This window comes from Bubalus bubalis, chromosome 2 (genome assembly GCF_019923935.1).
Source record: "Bubalus bubalis isolate 160015118507 breed Murrah chromosome 2, NDDB_SH_1, whole genome shotgun sequence".
In the NCBI taxonomy this organism is placed as follows: Eukaryota; Metazoa; Chordata; class Mammalia; order Artiodactyla; family Bovidae; genus Bubalus; species Bubalus bubalis.
The window spans coordinates 117085466-117107067 of record NC_059158.1 but is presented as its reverse complement, the minus strand read 5'-3'; the positions used below and the strand labels follow the sequence as shown (position 1 = coordinate 117107067).

At 44.4% G+C, this 21602-nt stretch overlaps 2 protein-coding genes and 1 long non-coding RNA gene across 10 annotated transcripts in view; 1 reads left to right on the top strand and 2 right to left on the bottom strand.

Moving 5' to 3' along the window:
- LYPD1 (LY6/PLAUR domain containing 1) overlaps positions 1 to 7160 on the bottom strand; it is a 67119-nt gene extending 59959 nt beyond the window's left edge. The window contains exons 1-3 of one of the 3 annotated variants that reach the window (XM_044936215.2): positions 6952 to 7160; positions 6591 to 6819; positions 4344 to 4481 (exon numbers count right to left, since the gene is read on the bottom strand). In XM_044936215.2, coding sequence (XP_044792150.1) covers positions 4344 to 4481; positions 6591 to 6615 — 163 coding nt within the window. In that variant the 5' untranslated portion in view covers positions 6616 to 6819; positions 6952 to 7160. The other 2 variants (XM_044936211.2, XM_006077298.4) reach the window with 2 other exon arrangements.
- The window catches only part of NCKAP5 (NCK associated protein 5), a 1209945-nt gene continuing 1192712 nt past the window's right edge, over positions 4370 to 21602 (bottom strand). For 4 of the 5 annotated variants that reach the window (XR_006548346.2, XR_006548347.2, XR_006548345.2 and 1 more), the window contains exons 18-19: positions 7179 to 9094; positions 4370 to 4481 (exon numbers count right to left, since the gene is read on the bottom strand). Coding sequence is in view for 1 of the 5 variants with exons in the window: in XM_025261907.3 (XP_025117692.3) it covers positions 9078 to 9094 (17 nt within the window). In the remaining 4 variants the exon portion in view is untranslated. Of the gene's footprint in view, positions 4482 to 7178; positions 9095 to 21602 lie in introns of those variants that run through there. The other variant, XM_025261907.3, reaches the window with a different exon arrangement.
- LOC123331618 lies at positions 5216 to 20030 on the top strand. Of its 2 annotated transcripts, XR_006548356.2 has the most exons (5): positions 5216 to 5457; positions 5549 to 5699; positions 9946 to 10749; positions 12868 to 13090; positions 19780 to 20030. It is a non-coding gene; the product is annotated as an uncharacterized LOC123331618 (long non-coding RNA). The 2 variants fall into 2 exon arrangements; XR_006548357.2 differs by lacking the exon at positions 9946 to 10749 and having other exon boundaries at positions 5406 to 5699.

Below are 21602 nucleotides of genomic sequence, written 5' to 3'. Positions count from 1 at the left end.
CACTGACAGAGCTATATTTTACAAAGGGCAGAAATTGGCTAGTCTATAAAAATTAAATTATACCCCTTTCACTGTATCTAGTCAAGAGGAAAAACTCTAATTACAAGATTGCACTGTCAAACAAATGCAAATTCACATTCTTTATACTCTGGTTTCAAAATTCATGGGCGGGGGGCTTCTATTCTGAAGTGAAAATCAATATTTGAAATATTTTATGGAGTGCAGTGATAAGTCAGAGCAAGAGAAATGTCATTATCAAGGGTGGCGCCTTAAGTAGACACTAACTCATTAAGTGCAGAGCTGGAGAGAACAAGTCATTTATTATGCAAACATTTAAATATCAATTAGTAAGGACAATGAAAGGAGCCTTCCCCTCCCCATAATCCACGCCTTATTTCTCAATAACTGGCCAAGGGGGGAAAAAAGCAGAAAACTCTCTCAGCCCCCCATAGGAATGCCACTCTGGGGAATGCTGCTGCTGCTAAGTCACTTCAGTCCAACTCTGTGTGATGCCATAGACGGCAGCCCACCAGGCTCCTCTGTCCCCGGGGTTCTCCAGGCAAGAATACTGGAGTGGGCTGCCATTTCCTTCTCCACTCTGGGGAATAGGTAAAGGTTAATTTTAAATGTACTTCACACTTGAAAATTCAATGTACCTGCCTGAAAAAGAGCCGAGTTTGCAGACTTAATCCAGAAAGGCCTATCTGAGGGCCTGGGCATATTGCACCGCTGGTATTTTTTTTTTTTTTTTTTCTTGCAAAAAGAATGCCTTTCATTCCTACTTAAAATCAAACTTGCTTGGTGCATTAAAATCTTAGTCCATTTAAAACCCTGCTTCTTATCTACCTATGGAAAATGCCATAGCACTCAGACTTTACAAATCCCAAGTTTGTTCTCCTGTTCTTGCAAAATCCATTTTGTGGATCATCCACTCAACCCAGTTCACTAAGCCTATTAGGTGAACTTGGTGGGCATGAGAACTGTCTAAGTCTTTAGCACTTTGCCTGAATTATCTTTGCAGGCAACCCTGGAGACATATTTTCCTGCGCAAGGGGTTGGCCCGGGATGTTACTGAGCAGATGCCGCTCAGTAACAACTGACTGACAGATATGGACCAGACATCTAATTTCCCTGGCTCTTGTTTTACTCCTCTAATACACAAAAAGGTTGGTCCAGACCCTCAGCTCTCAATTTAGGGGCTAACCCCTGGCCAGCTCCACCACAGACTTCCCTAAAGTGGCCTGTCCAAGGAGGGGCCCAGATGTAAATTTGAACAAAACTCCCAGATTCTGATGCACACTGTCGACTATAAATCAACCACTTATGGTTTACTCCTATCAATATAATTCTTCTATTATATTTACTTATAATCTTTATGCAAATGTAGATTAATTTTTGTGTATGCGCTACAAAAGTTGGTGAACTCTCTCATTAAAGGAGAAATTTGGAAGGTTGTTGTAATAGATGGAATAGAAAGCAGATTGCTAGATCCCCCTTTTATGATTTTTCTAATAGATAAGTCAATGTAATTTTTTTAAAACTAAAACAACAAAAACCCTTTCAGTTCCAAAGCACTGAAATTCTTGAAAGGATATGTATCACTGATTAAGCAGAAACAATTCTGACTTCGACACCTAATAGCATCATTGAACAGGTGGGGAGAAGTTGACCCTGCAGTGAAATGAAATGCCCATGGGTAGCAGCCTGGGAAACGGGAACCTCATAAGACGACTCTCAGATTTCAGGTGATATCCCCACATGAGGCACAAAGAAAGAACCTGCACATGCCGTGTACAACAGAAATCAGCTGTTGCTACACTGATGAGTACACTAAGCTGTGTTCACTTAATCAGTTTTCAGGTTGGCTCTCTCGCCCTGCCAATAAGGGTAGAGTTAATCACCACTTAAACAGATTGGTCTCTAATACCACATGATGAAAATGGAAACGCCTTAGACATTTCAGTCCACTCCCTCTCCTATGCCCACCCCACCTTCAACTTCAAACACAGAAGTGTGTGTTTGGCTGATTTCTATTGAATTCAGGATACTCCGTGCACACAGCTTGCTTCCTTCCCTAACCAGTTCCTTTGAGCCCATCAACGGTGTCTGTGTCTCACACCTCACAATTGAGTTTGCCTTATCTCTCTCATGTCTGTCACTCTCTAGCCTATGACATGTGGCCAGAGGAACCTGGTTTGAAGATACACAGCACCCACTTTGATTGAGCTAATAGCAACTTCAGGTCAGGCACTGACTGTGCTCAGTTTCTCGGGGAGAAGCTAGGCATTATCATGCCAGTGATACCTTTTTAAAACAAAACAAAACAAAACAAAAATCAGTGCGGGGCAGATGAGCGAGGGAAGCCAGATGAAAAACTAAACACTTGAAAATTCCATTTTCAAAGTGCATCTTCAAAGTACACTTTGAAAAAGCAAAAAATATCTCTCAGAAAGCCACCTCTTCTGACTGCAATTTGGTTCATAGCTTTTCCTCTCCTTGTGACAATCATATCCCAGGTTATGAAACAAGATCCCCAGGTAAGCAGTGACCTGGAGGATGACGAGGAAGTTCCATATCCCCCTTTCTGTCTGCCTCTAAACTACTGCCAGGAAGAAAGCTACAAATATTTGAGAGTTGCAATAAAGTGTTCAGAGTGATTCTGATGAAAATCACAGCAGTTCCTCTGGTGGAAGGGCAGTCTGTTTTTGCTCAGATTAAATTCTCAGGAATGAAATACAAGCAGACAAGAAACATCTCACAAGAATCACCCATGTCAATCTTAGCTAAAGACCCATCACTAAGTTTTGTTTGGCTTTTTTAACAGCCTGCATCCCATATGGCACCCCACTCCAGTACTCTTGCCTGGCAAATCCCATGGACGGAGGAGGCTGGTGGGCTGCAATCCATGGGGTCGCTAAGAGTCAGACACAACTGAGCGATTTCACTTTCAATTTTCACTTTCATGCATTGGAGAAGGAAATGGCAACCCAGTCCAGTGTTCTTGCCTGGAGAATTCCAGGGAAGGGGGAGCCTGGTGGGCTGCCGTCTATGGGGTCGCACAGAGTCGGACACGACTGAAGCGACTTAGCAGCAGCAGCAGCATCCCATATAACCACACAATGCATGTTGCCTTCTTTGAGAAGTTTTTTTTGAGAGCGATTACGTTTCTAGTTTCCTAGAAGAATGATTCTGGTAGAAAGAATCCACACCTAGACTGGTCATCATCTAAACGAACAGCCTTGAAAGTCACACACATACACACCCCACCTCACAGTACAGTGACCAGCTAGTGCCTTCCCACGTAACTGAGCGGCAAGCCACAAGGTGCAGCCAGACCCTTCTCTGAGAAGAAAACAACATTCCCAAAGTTGTTTTTCCCAAAATGCTGGCTTTAAAACTTGAGCCTTTGCATGAATCTGCTACCAGATTAAAGGACTCACTTAACCCTTCACCAGGCTCCGTGGGCAGTGCAGTCCAGCCAGCTAAACAGAAGCTGGGCTTGGGTTCACTGAATATTATTCATCTATCATTTCAACATCTTTAAAATGACAAAATCTATATTCGTCGATTTGACCTTGGAAATGAAACCCTAGTTCACCAATTTCCCCAAAGTTCCAGTTGTACTTTAAGGGGAGATTTTGACTTCTGAAAAGACTCCTGAGAGGGGCCAGGAGCTCCTGCTCAGTGAGAAGACTCTGCAGGAAATGAGGGAGGTTTGCTGCTAGCAAGACCCACCTCCCCTTCTTTCTCCACCTGGCCGGTGCCCAGGCCCTCTGTCAGCCTGCCAGCAGCTAAGCCTGTGGGACTGGAAACTACATTCCTTTGAAAGATCTTGGCAATTTGTGCCTGGAATTTGATGCATTAGTTCTAAAATTAAATAAAGATCCTGTAGTGTTCTTCAAAGAAATATGGCGTGGCTCTCTGACAAAACACATTTTTCAAGTGCTGACCTCTGGGAACTTCAACTAGCTTCATATTTCAGTCTGACACTGCTCACAGGCTACTGTCTAGTTGCCCAAGCAGGGCTGGTTATCCATATATTTTCCAGTCTCCCAATCAGCTTTTAGCAGAGGAAGGTGAGGGGAGTAAATAAAAGAGGAGAGCCATTCATTTAAATGCACACCCCCCTCCCAGTTCCTTGGGGAGAAGCCCTGGTAATTAACTCTAATGAGATTAAAGTAACTTGGAACTCTTCGTCTTCCCAGCACTGTAAAAGTAAATCCGCGATAAACCAGTGTGTGCATAATATCCAAGTCAATCCTTTCCTGTAATGCAATGGCACCTCACTTCCACCTAGGCCCAGGCTGGAGAGGGGAGGAGGAGGAGGGCTGCCAGCCTCTTACCTGCGCTTTGCTCCATCACTTCTTTCTGACACATGTCTTGAACGTTCACCGTGCAATTCACGATGAACTCGGGGGACGAGCAGTCGTTATTCAGTTGGAATTCTTCACACTGGTAACACTGAATTTGCAACGCAAAGCCTGTGGGACAGACGCATTCGGGTTCAGACCCAGCCTCACAGAGACCACCCGGGAACCCACCATCCTCCGACTGGCCCCAGCCAGCGTCGCTTCCGCGCTAGCGCCTGGGGCTCCCAGAAAGGCGGCTGCGGCAGAAGCCAGTAGAGGGCGGCGTGGCCGCCGAAGGTCCTGCGGGATAAAGTGGAATTTTGCTCGCGACCCTTAGACCCTCGCTCCAGAAACAGAGCCTATCCGACACCACACCTGGCCATTCCGCACGGAAGTTGGAAGGAGGAACATGCAGCCTGAGAGCGGAGTAGCTCCAGAGACTTGCGTCAGCTCCAGTCTACGCCGAAGATTTGCCTAATTGTTAATTGGTTACAAATGAGTTAATTGCTATTTTGGCACCAGTCGCGATTGCCTTTGCAGACGCATTTTCGGTTTTCTTTTATTTTTGGCGTCGGCATTCTAGCGCTGTGGTTCGCAGGCTCCCTACGCTGAAGCTCTGGAGGAAGTGCCGCTGCGCCCCAAGTCTCCCACCTTTCTTCGGGACGGTTCCCCGAAGCAGCAGGGGTGGCCGTGGCGTGGGAACGTTGCCTGCGTGCTTGTGTTTGTGTGGGCGTGCATCCCCGGCCGCTTTCTGCCCCACTTTCGCGGCTCGATTTAGCTAGGGCTCCGGCTCGGGGTCCCAGCTCTGCAGAGCTGGGTTGGAAGTCGATCTCGTACTGGAGGGAAGGAGTCAGACGTTTCTCACCTCTCTCCGCTCCAGCCTGACTGCTCCGCTCGCATCTACGAGCTGCCTTCAAGACCCAATTCCCCCGGGTCCCGGGCAGACAAGTCGCGGACCCGGCGCAACCCCTCCCAGCCCCACAGCGGTCGCGCTCCGAGCGCAGCAACCCAAGCCGGGCGCGCCCTGGCCACAGGCTGCCCCGCGTGCGACTCACCTGTCGGCGGCGCCACTCCCACGGGTTGCGAGAGACACCCGACGACTTGGCAGGTTCGCTTTCTGTCGCCCCAGTTCCGTATCTGAGACCCCACGCGGCTCGGACCCTCCCTCCTTCCTAGCCTAGCTTCTTTCTACCGCGCAGCCCAACCATCTGCAGCCAGAGTCCCACCAATCCGCCGCTCCCGCCTCTCCTGCAGCGCGGGATTTGGAGACCTTCCCATCTAGCGCCTTTGAACACCCCTCGCCGCAGCCAAACTCCCTCTGGGCCAACCCGGAGCAGCACAGGACCGGAGGTGGGCGCCCAGGGAGGCAAAAGGGCCGGCGGGTGGATGGGATGTGCGCGCCGGGCCGGACAGCTGGCCGCTTCGTTTTCTTACCTTGAAGCAAGAACAATCCGCAAAAAGTTGCTGCGACGCCGAGGACCCACATCCTCCCGGAGCCGCGGGGCCGGGAGCGAGCAGGCGCATCAGAAGCTGCGACCGCGGCGGAGGCTGTCCGGGCCGCAGCGGCTGTGGCTGCCGAGGCTGATGGGGCCCGCTCTGCTGCCGCCGAGAGGAGCCGCAGGTGCCGCCGGCGGCGCCCGCATCGCCCGAGCCGTGGCTCCGGGCTGAGGGGTCGCCGCTCCTCTGACTCAAGCTCCCTGGCGGAGCACGGAGTCTCTGGAGTTGGCGACGGAGAATGAAAGAACTACTGGCGATCCCGAGCACCCAAAAAAGTCTCCTGTCTTCTCCCCACCTCCCACTCCAGGCACCACGTGACGGCTGCCGAGTTGGGGTGGGGGTGGTGAGCGGGGAAGGCTGGGACAGTCTTTTCACGTCCCACCCCCTTCCGCTCGCCCTCTCCTCCCGCCTCCGCGCGTCCCCGGGACTGGGACGCCTAGAGGGGTAGAGAGAGCGTGTAGTTTTCCGAGGCCCAGAGGCTGGAGACCAGGGAGCAGCGGGAGGAGGGCGCAGCAGGTGCCGCGGGGTTCCGGCGGGCGCAGTCTGCAGGACCTGGGAGGTGAGGTCGGAAAACTGCGTGCCCGTGGCCCTCTGCTTGCAAGGGCGCGCGCGCCCCCCACCCCTTTCCTGCGCCCCCGGGGCTGGTAGGCTCTTCCGCCGCAGGGTCTCTCCGGCCTGCGGGACTGGAGCTGCGGGGCCGCGAGGGGCGGGGCGCGCTCCAGTGCGTCTGGCAAAGTTGCACACCTGTAGGCCCTTTAGAGTGTCCCATGCAGCCGCGCCTTCTCTTCTGGTCGTTACCGGGATTGGATTCTACTGCGGCGGGGTGGGCTGGGTGTGGTGGGGTCCGTGACCAGCTTCCACGCGCTCTGCACTCGGTTTATCTGCCGCGCGCACCGCTGAAGGGTGCGGTGACACCGCCCTGGTAGCCTAGCCCAGGAGAGGGCCACCCCGGGAAAACCTAGATGAGCTCCCACTAGAAAGCAAATCGGGGTGAAGACGGGAGTTGCTCTACTCCATCCTGTTTCTCGAAAAGACCGGGCAGCTACCTTGGGCTTCCCTCCCAGCCACGGGTAATTAGCATATACACCCGCGTCCTCGCGTGTACCTTGCCTTCCCAGCCCAGGACTCGCTTGCTGGCTGAATCCCGCACCTCGATTCCTCCTTTCTCTACCGAGCGATCCACCAGGAGTACTCAAGGGACTACATTTGCCTTCTTGACCACCGAGCCCTGCAGCAGGTGGTACGGGAGCCCATTGGCCCGCCGTGAGCGCCTTGGAGCCCCCGCCCTCAATCCCGCTCGTTCGCTCTCACAAGACCCTAGGGAGCATCCACCTCTGTGAAAAGGGCTTCATAAGCTCTGTCCCTCTCCACCTCGGGCCTCCTCTAGGAGGAAGCTCTCTCAGGCCGAAATGCTGATCATTTGTTGGCCTGTCCTGCCAGCAGAGCGGGTCTGGAAATGCGCTTAAAGGGCTTTCTTGTAATTCCTCTGCAGAGATCGTTCCCTATCTGCCTCGGGCCCCCTCTCTCCCTTTGCCCACCTCTTCCTCTCATTTCTAGTTGGTTAACCCCTCAGGGAGATAAAACTGCTTTGACCATTACTGGCTATTTTGCAGACTCCAATCTTACTACTGGCTGAATTACTCTTTCTGGAGCCATAGGGCGTTTGCTTATTAGTCTGTCTCTTCTGGGAACTGTAGCTAGAGCACGTGTGAGATTCAAACAACTAATTGGCTCAAAGGGTCCTTGAATAAGGTTTAAGCTTTCAGTGGGTGCCATTGTGATATGACGTTTATTTAGCAATGAAACAAAAGAATCTTAAAAAGTTTGAAAGACACACAATTTTAAGACAACAAAATTCAAATGTAACAAATTGCACAAATTAACCAAATAACACTGATCATACAATACTCTTTAAAGAAACAAGTGTGTACTAAAGTATCCATAGATCCTAAAATATTTGTTATGCCTAGTTTACAAGCTCCTGTACAAAAGCAATTATAAATAGTTCACATCTAGAAAAAATACACAGTAACCTTTAAAATAGAATTTATCCTTACATATAAACAGACTTTGTAGAAAAAAAGGATATTAAAAGTAAGAATTTTTCATAGCACCAATCATCTTATGTTTTACAAAGTGAACATTGCAAATAGGAATCTGCTTTTATTTATAGATTGATCAGATTTTAATCAAAAGAGCAGGAAGATAAAAATCAACAAATAATGTTGAGAATCACAGAGAACCACTAAGTAGAAGGAGGTGTAAGGAAATGATTGGAGGGAAAATAGAACTACATTGTTTCTGATACATATCACTTCTGATCAGTGTCGCACTTGAGTTCCTTTACAGTTTTCAATAGAAGCAGGATAACACTTCTTACTAGAATCTGAATCTGTCAACAACTTGGAATTTGCACTAGAATTAAATTTTCTATCAAACTGAGATTATGAGAGGGAGATGACAAGAGCCCTCTGTTTTTCTGGCAGGCCCTGTTTTCGTTTTACAGAGTGTACCCACAATCTGAGGACTAGGACAGTGACCTGAACAAAAAGTTGATTTGGAATTTTTAAAAAATATATTATCAACTTCTAAGACTTAGGACATCATTTCAAGAGCATGGCACTGATTCAATTTATTGCTGGCTTTTTTTTTTTTTTTTGCTACAAATATAATTTCTTTTTCAAGAAAATTTACAACTTCTGTACAAGTATTCAAAAAAAAAAAGTGCAAAATTAAGACTTCTGTATCCTGGGTGTGTTTACTTTTAATCCTTGTGGAACACAACAAATAGAATCTATCTTTATTGCCCTGTCAGGGAAGTAAGCTCAGTGGGCTGCTGGCTCTGAGTCTGACAGTGTAGGCTCTGGTACTGCAATCATTTATGTGTTGTCATCTCTCCCTGCCCTGCTCCTCCCACCCCTGTTTCTTAAGTGCTCCATTTCCAGCTCACTAAGAGGGGGAAAAGTCCTTTATACATCATTTGAACCCTGACTTGCACAGGAAGAGAAGCTATCATATAAAGAATCACTCAAAGATTCCAGGTGGTCTACCCCAGGTCTTTCAGAGCTACTCAAAGAGGCCTCTTCAGTTTTTTCTTTTTCTTCCTTTTGTCCTTCAACCTTGTTCAGAGAGTTCTCCTTTTCTAATAAGATCACAGTATTGCCGTCATATTTATTGAATGACTCCAGGGAAATTTTGCATAATCTATTCTCAGGATCTTCTCTGGTTTCTTCAACTTGTTTCAATTTCTGCAATAAAAAGAGGAAAATATTAGAAACATATTTCTTTGCAAAATCAAGTTATTCTAGCCAATATTCAATTATTGTTGGTATAAAGCACAATTTAAAAGGATAGAAGGAACCTACAAGTCTTTTAACAAATCTTCTCGTATAATTCAATGTAATAATAAAACCAATTTTAGGGATAAATCAAGACTTTAATTATTTTACTGAGATAAATAGGTCCCAATTTGCAAATCATTTAAGTGCCACTTAATTTTATTTTAAATGGATCCTTCTGAAATTTGTTCAGGTAAAGTGTCTTCTTTTTCTTAAAGTTTCAAACACCTTTCTTTTCCTAAATATATTAGTTGTCCTATTTCTAAATATGGATAGGGATTGAATTGCAGCCAGAAATGACAGTTCTACGTTAGGAAAAAAAAAAAGCATACAATCCTTTAAATTGCCACACAATTTAAGTACATGTTAAATTTGTCAGAAGCATTGTCACATGTGTATTTTGTCTGCTCACAAGTCTTATGCTATTGGAAAGAGATCTTGGGTCTGAGGGGACAGATTCTTCAAGGCCCAAGGGCTTAAAAATCATACTAACAGTTCTGCACCCCAGTAACCTCTTCTCCAGGAGGTTCTAGTAAAACCAATTTAAACAGGTGTACTCATAGGCTGTTACTGGTAGTCTCTGGGACTTCATAAAAGTCATATTTGATAATTATTGTAGGTGAACTCTGTAAATGTGAATATATTCAGTTGCTTAAGTAGTTCCCGAGGTCCAAGGTGACAGGAGGCATAGATACAAAAACTGACAAATGTGGAAGTATTAAAGCCATGACCACATCTCTCATCTCCTTTTCCTTTTTCAGGCAAAAATTCCATCGAAACACAAGGAGGACACAGGAACAGGCCTTAGAGATAGTAACAGTAGCTATCATTTATTAAGCATCCACCATATAAAAGACACTGAAAGTATTTTATCTATAAGGCTTTCCGTTCACCCCCCCAACAAACCTGTAAGTTACAACTCTTTGCGACCCCATGGACTGTAGCCCACCAGGCTCCTTGTCCATGGACTTCTCCAAGCAAGAATACTGGAGTGGGTAGCCATTCCCCTCTCCAGGAGGCCTTCCCCGACCCAGGGACCAAACCTGCATCTCCTGCATTGCCTGCAGCATCTTTACTGTCTGAGCCACCAGGGAGGCCAGCAAGATACACATCTCCACTTTAATGAGGAGGAAAACAAGGCTCAGATTGACAGGGTTACCTGCCCAAGGTGGCTCAGCAAGTGATGGAGAAAAAGATTTGAATTCCTGTCTGGCGACCTTCCATGCTCTTGTAATAAAGGACAAGGTGTCCAGTATGTTTTTTTTTTTTTTTTCATTTTGCCACCCAAATATGCCAAACCATCTGAATTGCTCCTGTCAGAGGCCCTAACAAGGCAGTTCTATTCCCCACCCCTCCCCCACCATAGCTATGATGGATGTCAAAGGTACAATGAGGAAACTGTATTTGGATCTGAGGAAAAGTGGACACAGTCAAAGCCTGTGAATTCTCACATGCTAAATATTTAATTTGTTGTTGTTGTTGTACAGTTGCTCAGTTGTGTCTGACTCTTTTGCAACCCCATGGACTACAGCTCACCAGGCTCCTCTGTCCATGGAATTCTCCAGGTAAGAACACTGGAGTGGGTTGCTATTTCTTTCTCCAGGAGCTCCTCCTGACCCAGGGATCAAACCTGTGTCGCTTGCATTGGCACGCAGATTCTTTACCACTGAGCCACCTGGGAAGTCCATTAATATTTAATAGAAAGAGAAAAGAAAAGGACACAGAAGTGGATGGCTCTGGTGTCCCAAGAGCAGGCTCAGACAGCGTTTGTCTCTCTGCTGTGGGAAATGGCGTAATTCAGTGGGAATATTTGAGAATCATCCTTGAAGTGGTGTTTATTTCATTATACTATTAATGTACAGGAGCACTACTCACAGAGCTAATTTTCGATCTGAAATGGCTACCTCGAGACCAGAGATGGGCTGACGAAGAGATTCCTAGGTGATTACAGAAAAGTGGCCCCATAATTAGGAACAACTTCATGTAGCAGCCCCTTTTCATGCTGTGCCAATTTTAAGCATTCTTTTAAAAACAATTATAAAGTACAATGTGAAAAATACATGGAGGGGGTAGAAAAGCTTTGATTATGCTCCTGCTGCTAAGTCGCTTCGGTTGTGTCTGACTCTGTGCGATCCCGTAGACCGCAGCCCACCAGGCGCCCCCGTCCCTGGGATTCTCCAGGCAAGAACACTGGAGTGGGTTGCCATTTCCTTCTCCAATTCATGAAAGTGAAAAGTGAAAGTGAAGTCGCTCAGTCGTGCCTGACTCTTAGTGACCCCATGGACTGCAGCCCACCAGGCTCCTCCGTCCATGGGATTTTCAAGGCAAGAGTACTGGAGTGGGGTGCCATTGTCTTCTCCACTGATTATACTGCTGCTGCTAAGTCACTTCAGTCATGTCCAAATCTGTGCGACCCCTTAGATGGCCTCCCACCAGGCTCCCCTGTCCCTGGGATTCTCCAGGCAAGAACACTGGAGTGGGTTGCCATTTCCTTCCCTAATGCATGAAAGTGAAGTTGTTCAGTCGTGTCCGACTCTTAGCGATCCCATGGACTGCAGCCTGCCAGGCTCCTCCATCCATGGGATTTTTCAGGCAAGAGTACTGGAGTGGGGTGCCATTGCCTTCTCCATTGATTATACTAAATGTAGGTAAATAGAGGGCATTCAATGTAATTTCCTCCTCACCTGAGTATCTTCTCCCTTTTTTCTTTATTCAAGAACCACAATTCTTTTTCTTGCCTATTTCTGGTCATTGTGGATCTCAAATTCATTCAATAAACACTCACTAGAGAAGCTATCATGAGGCTGGTGGAAGGTTTTGGTGCTGAGGATATATAGCTGAATAAAATCGCAGGCTTCCCTGGTGGCTCAGACAGTAAAGAATCTGCCTGCAATGCAGGAGACCCAGGTTTGAGTCCTGGGTTGAGAAGATCCCCTGGAGAAGGAGATAGAAACCCACTCCAGTACTCTTGCCTGAAAATCCCATGGATGGAGGAGCCTGTACAGTCCATGGAGTCACAAAAGAGCCAGACACAACTTAGTGACGAAGCAACAAGGAAAGGGTTATTTACGTGAAAACACTCACTGTTTATGGGACAAAAACAGTGCATCTTGTTTTCTAAATGTTTCCCACTTGTAGGTTTGGTTCTTTCAATTAATTATGACAAAAGCCTACACTGGCCAAGGAGGCAATGGAAATAAAGGAATGGCCCACTATAAAGTCACAAGCCTTCTCAGTCTTCCTTCTGTTTTCAGTTTTGATGAGGGGTGGGTGCCAAATATTCTAACTGTAAGAACATCATCAGTACAAGAGTGACAGTGAGGAAACACTGGCATTCGACCTTGATGGGGGAGCTGTAGGGACTGAGAGGACTGCGGCCAGCTCCCGAGCATGTGCCTCAGCCAAAGGCAGGAGCAGCTACTCAGACCTAGCTCATTGCTGCTGTGCAGAAACATGAGTCCAGATTTGGTCCAGATCTTTGATTTTAAAGTTAAGGCCACAATATTTGCTTGTATTTAAAGTTCTCTAATTTTAATTATTTGCTTAGATTAAGAAAAAAAACAAAACAACAAAACCCCCACTGCATATGTCAAGTAAATAATCTTTGCAGTGTTTGAACTCCTGAGCTAGTGATTTTGTTTTATAGGTAATAGCTGACCCCCTCTTACTCCTTCTCTCACCAGTTTTCAACCTAAAAATCTAGCCCAATGCTAATCATCAGTAGATTCTCGATGGAGACTGGAAGATGGATTCAGCTTTCTCTAGCATCAGCGGAGTTTCAGCTATTGGCTTTGGTTTCTCCAGTGGTCCTGCCAGCTAAGAAGAAAAACAATGAAGTGGCTTACTTTCCTTCCTTGAATTAGAAGTATACCCAGCCAGCTTCAACATTGTCTTGTCAAATCTCAGGTATGTTAATTTTGAAGTCACAAAACATTTAAATTTAAAACATAAGGAGGGATTGAGGTCCAACAGGACTGTGCTTAGGATGGATCTGTTGAATGGTAACAAAATAGTGAAACAGAGCAGGACCCTTTGGTCCAAACTCCCCTCCCCAATGTCCTCCACCTGTCTTTTGTCTGTAGAAACATTTTAGCCAAAGGATAAGTTTAATTAAAGAAATAAGAAAATACAGAAGCAAAGGAAAACAATCAAACAAGACAAAACAATAATAGTTTAGTCAGTAAGCAAAGTTAAAGGCCTTTAGTTCTTTCTCAAGGGCTATAGATAATATCCTGAGCCATATGATACAGCCATATCCGAGCTGTCTTATAGATACTGAAACCCCTATTTGGTGGAAGAAGTTAACTGCACGATGACTAGACTCTAGCCACGACATAAATTGGCTTCAAAAAATGGGAACAAACTGACCCTGGAACTGAAGACTGACTGTACATAAAACAATCAAGATGATGCTTATAAGACCACCCCGTGACCAATTTCAAAATGCCTGTCAGAGCTGCCTGTGTTGATTCTTCATGTAGCCCCCTCCCTCTGCCTATAAATGCTTTAGCCCACCAATGGTCTGTGGGGGTGAGGGAGTGGGATGGAGTTGGCCTATGGACAGGAGTCTGCCACAGCCGCCCCCCTCATCCTCTGAAGGCTGCTGCTGCTGCTAAGTCGCTTCAGTCATGTCCAACTCTGTGCGACCCCATAGACGGCAGCCCACCAGGCTCCCCCATCCCTGGGATCAAGAACACTGGAGTAGGTTGCCATTTCCTTCTCCAATGCATGAAAGTGAAAAGTGAAAGTGAAGTCGCTCAGTCATGTCTGACTCTTCACGACCCCATGGACTGCAGCCTACCATGCTCCTCTGTCCATGGGGTTTTCCAGGCAAGAGTACTGCAGTGGGGTGCCATTGCCTTCTCCAGTAGGCTGCTGGTCTCCAAAATAAAGCAAACTATCCTTTCCACCAGGCTTGCCTCTTTATTGGCTTTAGAGGAGTGAGCAGCTGGACTTCCATTTCGGTAACAATAGCGCACATCCATTGGTAACAAATGTTTGTGAAGGTGCTTTGAAAACTAATCATGGTAATAACAGTATTCAATTAAGTGCCCGTGATCGTGCAAAGATTTAAGGCCGGAGGAGAAGGGGATGACAGAGTACGAGATGGTTGGATGGTATCACCTCATTGAATCAATGGACCTGAGTTTGAGCAGGCTCCCGGAGATGGAGGACAGAAGCTTGACGTGCTACAGTCCACGGGGTCACAAATAGTGGGGCACAACCGAGCGACTGAACAAAAACATCAACAATAATTAAGTGCCTGCTCTGCACAGACACTTGGCTAAGCACACTGAATGGATTATCTGTTTTCATTCTCCCATCAGTGTTATGGTGTAAGGTATCACTGTTCTCTCCGTTTACAAGCAATCAAGGCCAGAGAAAGGAACTTGTTTAAGGTTATGGAGCAATACCTGGCGGGATCTGGATTTGGACCCAGGCAGTCTGCCTGCAGAGTCCAAGCTCTTAACCTATCCTGGAAAAGAACTTCACATATATCAGCCCATATTACCTTTAAGGGGAGCATCTGAAATAAGAATCACACAACAACAGTGATAGGATTAATAACAAACCTAGTAAAGATTCCTGATGAAGACTGCGTGGGTTCCACATAACACTGTCATTTCCTTTGTAGAGTGTGCTTCATAGAAATTACCATAAAATTAACTACACTTGCCACCTATAGGTGGCAACAGTTGTACAGTTCACTTTTTGGTGGGGCTTTTCACTGTACTTGGGAACAAAAGTTGGGTTAAAACGTGTGAGAATATATCTTCAAGTTTAAAATAAATAGTTCTGCTTATTCATAAATATTTTCCTGTCCTTTGTGCAATGACATTATTAACAATAATTCAAGCACAAAGTAGATAGTGTCATAGTCTCCAGAAATCCCTTGGTAATTATCCCTTAACTAATTTGATTCCTTTTAGTCAAATAATCAATCAATCAAATCAGTCTACTAGGTGAATAATCATGTGGTCCTGATTCTCAGAGAGAGTTTCATAGAAGAGGGGGCTTTTGGAATGCTTTTGAAATATAGTAAGTAAGAAGGCAATGGCACCCCACTCCAGCACTTTTGCCTGGAAAATCCCACGGACAGAGGAGCCTGGTAGGCTGCAGTACATGGGGTCGCTAAAAGTCAGATATGACTGAGCGTCTTCACTTTTACTTTTCACTTTCATGCACTGGAGAAGTAAATGGCAACCCACTCCAGTGTTCTTGCCTGGAGAATCCCAGGGATGGTGGAGCCTGGTGGGCTGCCGTCTATGGGATCGCACAGAGTTGGACACGACTGAAGCGACTTAGCAGCAGCAGCAAGTAAGAAGGAGGGCATTCCAAAAGTTTCCATTTCATGTGCCGCTACCACATCTGTAGATATTCCATAGTCTCTCTTGGGTCTAGTAGTTGCCGAGATAGTCTTGTCTCTTGCCTTTTTAGATTCTGTAATGGACGGAATCACTTAAACACAGAAACATAGAGCTATGCCTATCCGAAGGGGTTCAAAGAATTCCATGGACAGAGGGGTTGCAAACAGTCAAACACGATTGAATGACGAGCACTACCGTGGGCTATAAATAATGAGCAGCTTTTATTTCCAAAGAGCTTTCCCATCTATGATCTCACTTTGCTCTTACATCAGCCTGGAAGGGGAGGGAGGCTGGTGTCAGCTGTATTTTACATGGAGTATTTACGGAAACTGTGGTTCATACAAATTCAAATACAGGTGAAATTAGGCCTGGAAACTTGGTTTCCTGATTTTCAAAATGGAAACACATATCATTTCCCCCAACCTCCAACAGTCAGCAATAATCATGAAGTAGAGAGTCTGCCTAAAACCAACAACCTGAATATAAGGAAGAATAAAATAGAAGGTGATATGTCCCCTTTTCATAAGGAAAAGATGGGGAGACTATATAAGGTGATGCAGAAAAGCTCAAGTGATAAACTGGAATAAATATATGTATGATGAGATCAGCTTCAGAGAGAGACATGTTATCTGTGTACAGTCAGAAACTCAGCCCATAGCCAAGGAGAAATAAGTAGCAAATTCATGAAATAGCACAATGGATTAGTGTTCTATGATGAAGGCTACTGTTTTATTATTTCAAGTAAGTTTCCATCTGTTGATTATATATTGAAAATATTGGTTAGTATGTCTACTGTGAAGTGTCAGGAGGAAATTCAGCTCTACTTGTGGAATTCAAGCACAGCATCATTCCTCAGCTGGATACTAATATTTGCCAAGAGGACTAGAGCTTTTAGAACAAATTAAACAGTACCTTTCTCAACAGATTTCTTATTTCTCTATTGCCATAATGATTCACTGACAATCAGTTCAACAAGACATACGGTAAGAAAATAATAGCTACATATAGTGTTTTTGCAACGTGTGTTACTATGTGTCAGGTACTGGGTTGACTGCAGTGCATGAATTATCTCATTTAATTCTTATAATGACCCTATGAGACAGTAATATTTTCATCTGCTTTAAACACATGGGGAAACAGAGAGTAGAGAGGTTGAAATATCTAGCCACATACACATGGCTAATAAAATAGGGAGTCAGGACTCAAGCAGGAAAAGCCTGACCACAGATCTTGGGTGGGTTCTGTGTGGAACTTGGGTTACCACACAAGAACTTGGGTGTTTGGAAACCAGTGTTCATATCCTGGCATTGTACTAACTAGCTGTGTGGCCCCGTTGAACCTTAGTTTCTTTAAAAAATTTTAAAGGATCTTCCCATTCTATAAAACTTTAAGACTCTAAAGTATTCTTAATTGTGCATCTTCTATACATCCATTATTAGAATTTCAGGTAATACAATAAATAATTCTCTTCCCTACCTTTAATTCTGAATGAACTGAAGAAAGAGATCGAAAAAAAAAAAAAAAAAAAGGCTGATGCAAGGCAAAAATATCAGCTTTATTATTGAGAAAGCCTCTGAGGAGAATGAGGTTTTATCTTTAGAGAAGTGAGTTTCTTAGTAGTGGCCCTAGAAGTAGATGGGCTTAGTAACTGGTAGCCCTGGGCTGGGGGCAAGTGACTTCTAAAACCTACAACATGAAGGGAACAAATTAGAACGTGTGCTTCTAACAGCCAGCATGACTTGAGAGCAAGGATGCAGAGAGCAGGAGATGGACTTAAGCTTTCCCTGTTCCCTTCCTAAACTTGCTATTTTTTTTTATTGAAGTATAGTTAATTTACAATGTGGTATTAGTTTCAAGTGAATGGCAAAGTGACTTTTATATATATATATATATATATATATAATATATATAAAATATCTGTTCTTTTTCAGATTATTTTCTCATATAGGTTATTACAGACTATTGAGTAGAGTTCCCCAGGCTATATATCCTGGTTGTTTATCTATTTTATGAGGAGGGCATGGCAACTCACTTCAGTATTCTTGCCTGAAGAATCCCATTGACAGAGGAGCCTGGCAGGCTACAGTCCATAGGGCTGCAAAGAGTCAGACACAACTGAAGCGACTTAGCAAAAAAAAAGCAAAAACATTTTATATATAGAAGTGTGCATCTGTTAATTTGTTATTTAAACAAACTATTCCTCCTTCTCCTGAGGAGAAGTGAATGAACGGAGGCTAGAGACATTAGAAATGTTATCCTAGAGAACTCCTTCCACATGGAAAGAAACACGTCCCCAAAACTGGGAAGAAGTGTCACCCCATGGCACCACCATCACCCCACATTTCTCATTATGTGTGATGATGAAGATTTTAATTAAAGAATCATATGTGTGCTGGGGCCAAGAAAATGAAAAATTTGGAGACTGCAGAGAGTTGGTTTGGGCAGAGAGCATTTTCCACGGGGGAAGCAGTAGGAGGGAGGTGATCTAGCAGATGTGATGAACAGGTGATGGATCAAACAGAGGAAATGGGCTGGCTAATCCTGAGCTTCGAGTTGAAGTGGAAGCTGTGATTTCCCCTATCCCTTTCCTGATGAGCAAATCTTGGGCACTAGGAAGATGATTATGTGCTACATTCCTGTGGGAATGGGGAGGAGGTATTTTAATACTGGGTCTCTTAGTTGAAGATTTGTGCACATTCAAAGTCTCTGTTAAGTGGTGTTTGCTGGGGGCAGGCCAACCTCAAGGGAAACCTTGCAGCTCAAGTCATTTTTCTCAGAGGCACAGTTAATCTCTCTTTAATACCACCTCTTACTGTATTCCTGGTGGAGCTGTTCTGAATGAGAGGTAAAAATAGACAGTGACCTTTGGTGAACACGGAAGACCCTCCAGACTCTTGAGAGTTGTGGTGTTGACCCGGTTAACCTGGTCAAACTCCAACTTGGATAATTACTTTCTCTCGGAATTTAGTTCCCTCTGTTACCTCAACCGGACACATTACTCTTCGCTTGCCCTTCTGAAAAATTAATGTGCCGGATCAGTATTCGAGAACCATTCTCTCCACCCACCCACACACCAGGAGATATGATTCAGCACTTGGGGGCACTCTGTTTCCTTACTGGGGTCCTGGAGAGTCTTCAGTATCTCCAGGGCAAACTGGTTTTATTAGGAGAAAGAGTAATTTTCAGCTGAGATGTGCTTTTATGAGTATAGTATTAACTGTATAACTGTTCTTTATCATGATCAATGACTTCCAGTGACCTCTGTTAGAACCCCTGAACTCAGAGAGGAAAAATGAGCTTACTTTTTTTGGGGAAAAAAAAAAAAGCAAGCAGAGAGAAGTGCAGTAGGAAGCTTAGGGTTGTTAGAAAATAATATATCTTGTGGAAAAGAAAAGAACTCAGCTTGGAGATAAACAGTGGCTGCCAAGGACTTTTAGAGACCAGATCAAAAGGATGGAAGGAAAGTGAAGTTATTTCATCAAAGAGATGGGAAATGTTCCCATACATGGAAAATGGGGAAGAAAAGTTCCCTCGGTGGGAAGAGAAAAAAAGGAACATAGAGAAAATCACAAACTTTGTCTATGGCAGAGAAAGGCATCTGGGAAAAGGAAAAGCATATAATCACAAGTTTGGGCAAAATGATTATATCAACATGCAAAGGACACATTCGTGATTTCTCTAACGTTAGTGCCCTGACTTGAAATGCCCATTTGAAACCTTGTATTTTTTGATTTTTGTTTTCTAGGAGGTGGGTGGATCCACAAATTTAATTTAAAATACAGTTTAATCACCTGAATTAATAGATCAGATTTGATGATCACTATTGGTCACTTTCTCTAAAAGTGAAATTTGCCCTGTTTCATAGTGACATCTTGAGAGTTGGGAAATAAGCCAGCTCATTGATAGCAGTTTGTATAATTAACTAAACAGAACATGCTTAGCCATGTTGTTAGATTTATTTTTCTTCTTCCAGGACAATACTATTAACTAAAATGTTTATTTAGGAATGAGCATTGAGCAGGATCTGGGTTGGAACTTCTGAGTATGTTTAACTTAGTGTCAGGTTAATGATTCCAGCCGATGAGAGAAAGGGCATCAAACCTCTGGCCTTTCATTTATAGGCACCATTATGGATAAAAATAAATTTATATGCTACTCACTTGCCTTAAAAGATTGATTAGACTTTTTTTTCTGACTAACCTTTCCATCATTTTATGTCTTAAACAGTATACCTATTGTCCAGTGAGCTGGGCCATGACTGGCTTAGATGACAGTGTATTTGTAAAGAGCCCATGGACTTTGTCAGAGGAAAATACAGCATGAAGGCACCGGTTGTGTATTCCAGAAGAATGAGGCTATATTTTCACCTTGGAGTAATAGAGTTTGAGTTACTCTTTCAAGACAAAAACAACCAAAAAACAAAAAACACTTTTTTGGGGGGGTGGGAATCAGAGGAGCATTAAAAAAAGGTTATACTATTTTTTTTTCATGGATGTTCTCTTTCCAAAGAAACATCTCCAAAACCACCATCATCACAGACATCACAGAAATATACCTGAAAGTGTTAAGTTTTTATTATGAAGTATTGGAAGGACTGATGCTGAAGCTCAAGAGCCACCTGATGCAAAGAGCCGACTCATTGGAAAAGACCCTGATGCTGGGAAAGATTGAGGGCAGGAGGAGAAGGGGGCAACAGAGGATGAGATGGTTGGATGGCATCACCAATTCAATGGACATGAACTTGGGCAAACTCAGGGAGATAGTGAGGGACAGGGGAGCCAGTCGTGTGGCGTCTGTGGGGTCACAAAGAGTCGGAGACAACTTGGCGACTGAACAACAACAAAAATGCTGAGGGTTAAAACCAGGGAAAAACATTCTGCATTTTGCATTACTCATTAGCCTACAAATAATTAGGCAACCTGGAGTTATCTCTAACACAAGTGTGTAGACCATCTGGGAGTCATAGAGCACTGTGGCACACAGTCTATCTAGGTGGTTTGCAATAGCCATGGAATCCAGTGAGACTGAGCACTAAGGTCACCCAGAGACACACTGATATTTGTGGATGGAAGAGTGTTACCTCTACTCAGGTTTAAGGTATGCATCCCCCAATGCAATTTATATTTCAGTTCTAGGGCCCGTCAGCCTTTGCTTTAGATAAAGCTATTTCCCAAGGATATTTGACATATCGAATCCTGAGTGTCAAAGCAACTCAGAATCAGTACCAATTTACTGATCCTTTTTCTCAAGAGAAGATTTCTTGATGGGAATTGTTCTAAAGACTTAGAAACAGTAAGCTGTATATTGTGTGTTGCACACAATTGTAAGATGCTCTGATTCCTCATTACCCAGTAAGCACCAGGGGTTCTAGAATGGAAGGATGTGCTAGGTGGGAGAATGCCAGTGGGAATCCACATTTGTTCTAGGTTCCATCCTTTGCTCTGCCACAACAACTCTGGACCTGGATTTACTAAATATTTAAGTAGGGATTATGCTGCTCCTGCAACGTCATTTATTCATTCAAGAGATATTTGTTGAGCACCTTTCATGTACTGGGTAGTACTCTAAATACTGGAGATATTGGAGGTGCATGAGACAAGTTACTGTTCACATGGAATGAGCACGCTAAAGATTTTTTAATACGATGTCAACAAAGAACAAAACTTCAGATATATTAGGAGATGAATCCCTGAGAACTGTTCAACTAGGCTATCCAGCCTAATATTTGGTCTTATGCGCTTCCCTGGCTCAGATGGTAAAGAATCTTTCTGCAATGTGGGAGACCCAGGTTTGATCCCTGGGTCAGGAAGATCCCCTGGAGAAGGAAATGGCAACCTATTCCAGTATTCCTGCCTGGAGAATTCCATGGACAGAGGAGCCTGGAAGGCTACAGTCCATGGTATTGCAAAGAGTTGGACATAACTGAGTAATACTGATTTTGTCTGATAATGGCATTTAGAACACAAATATCCTGACAAACTCGAAGTTCTGACTGTATCCCTTTACCCTAATCCTGATTTTTAAATAATTCCTTAACTTGCTTATCTTCT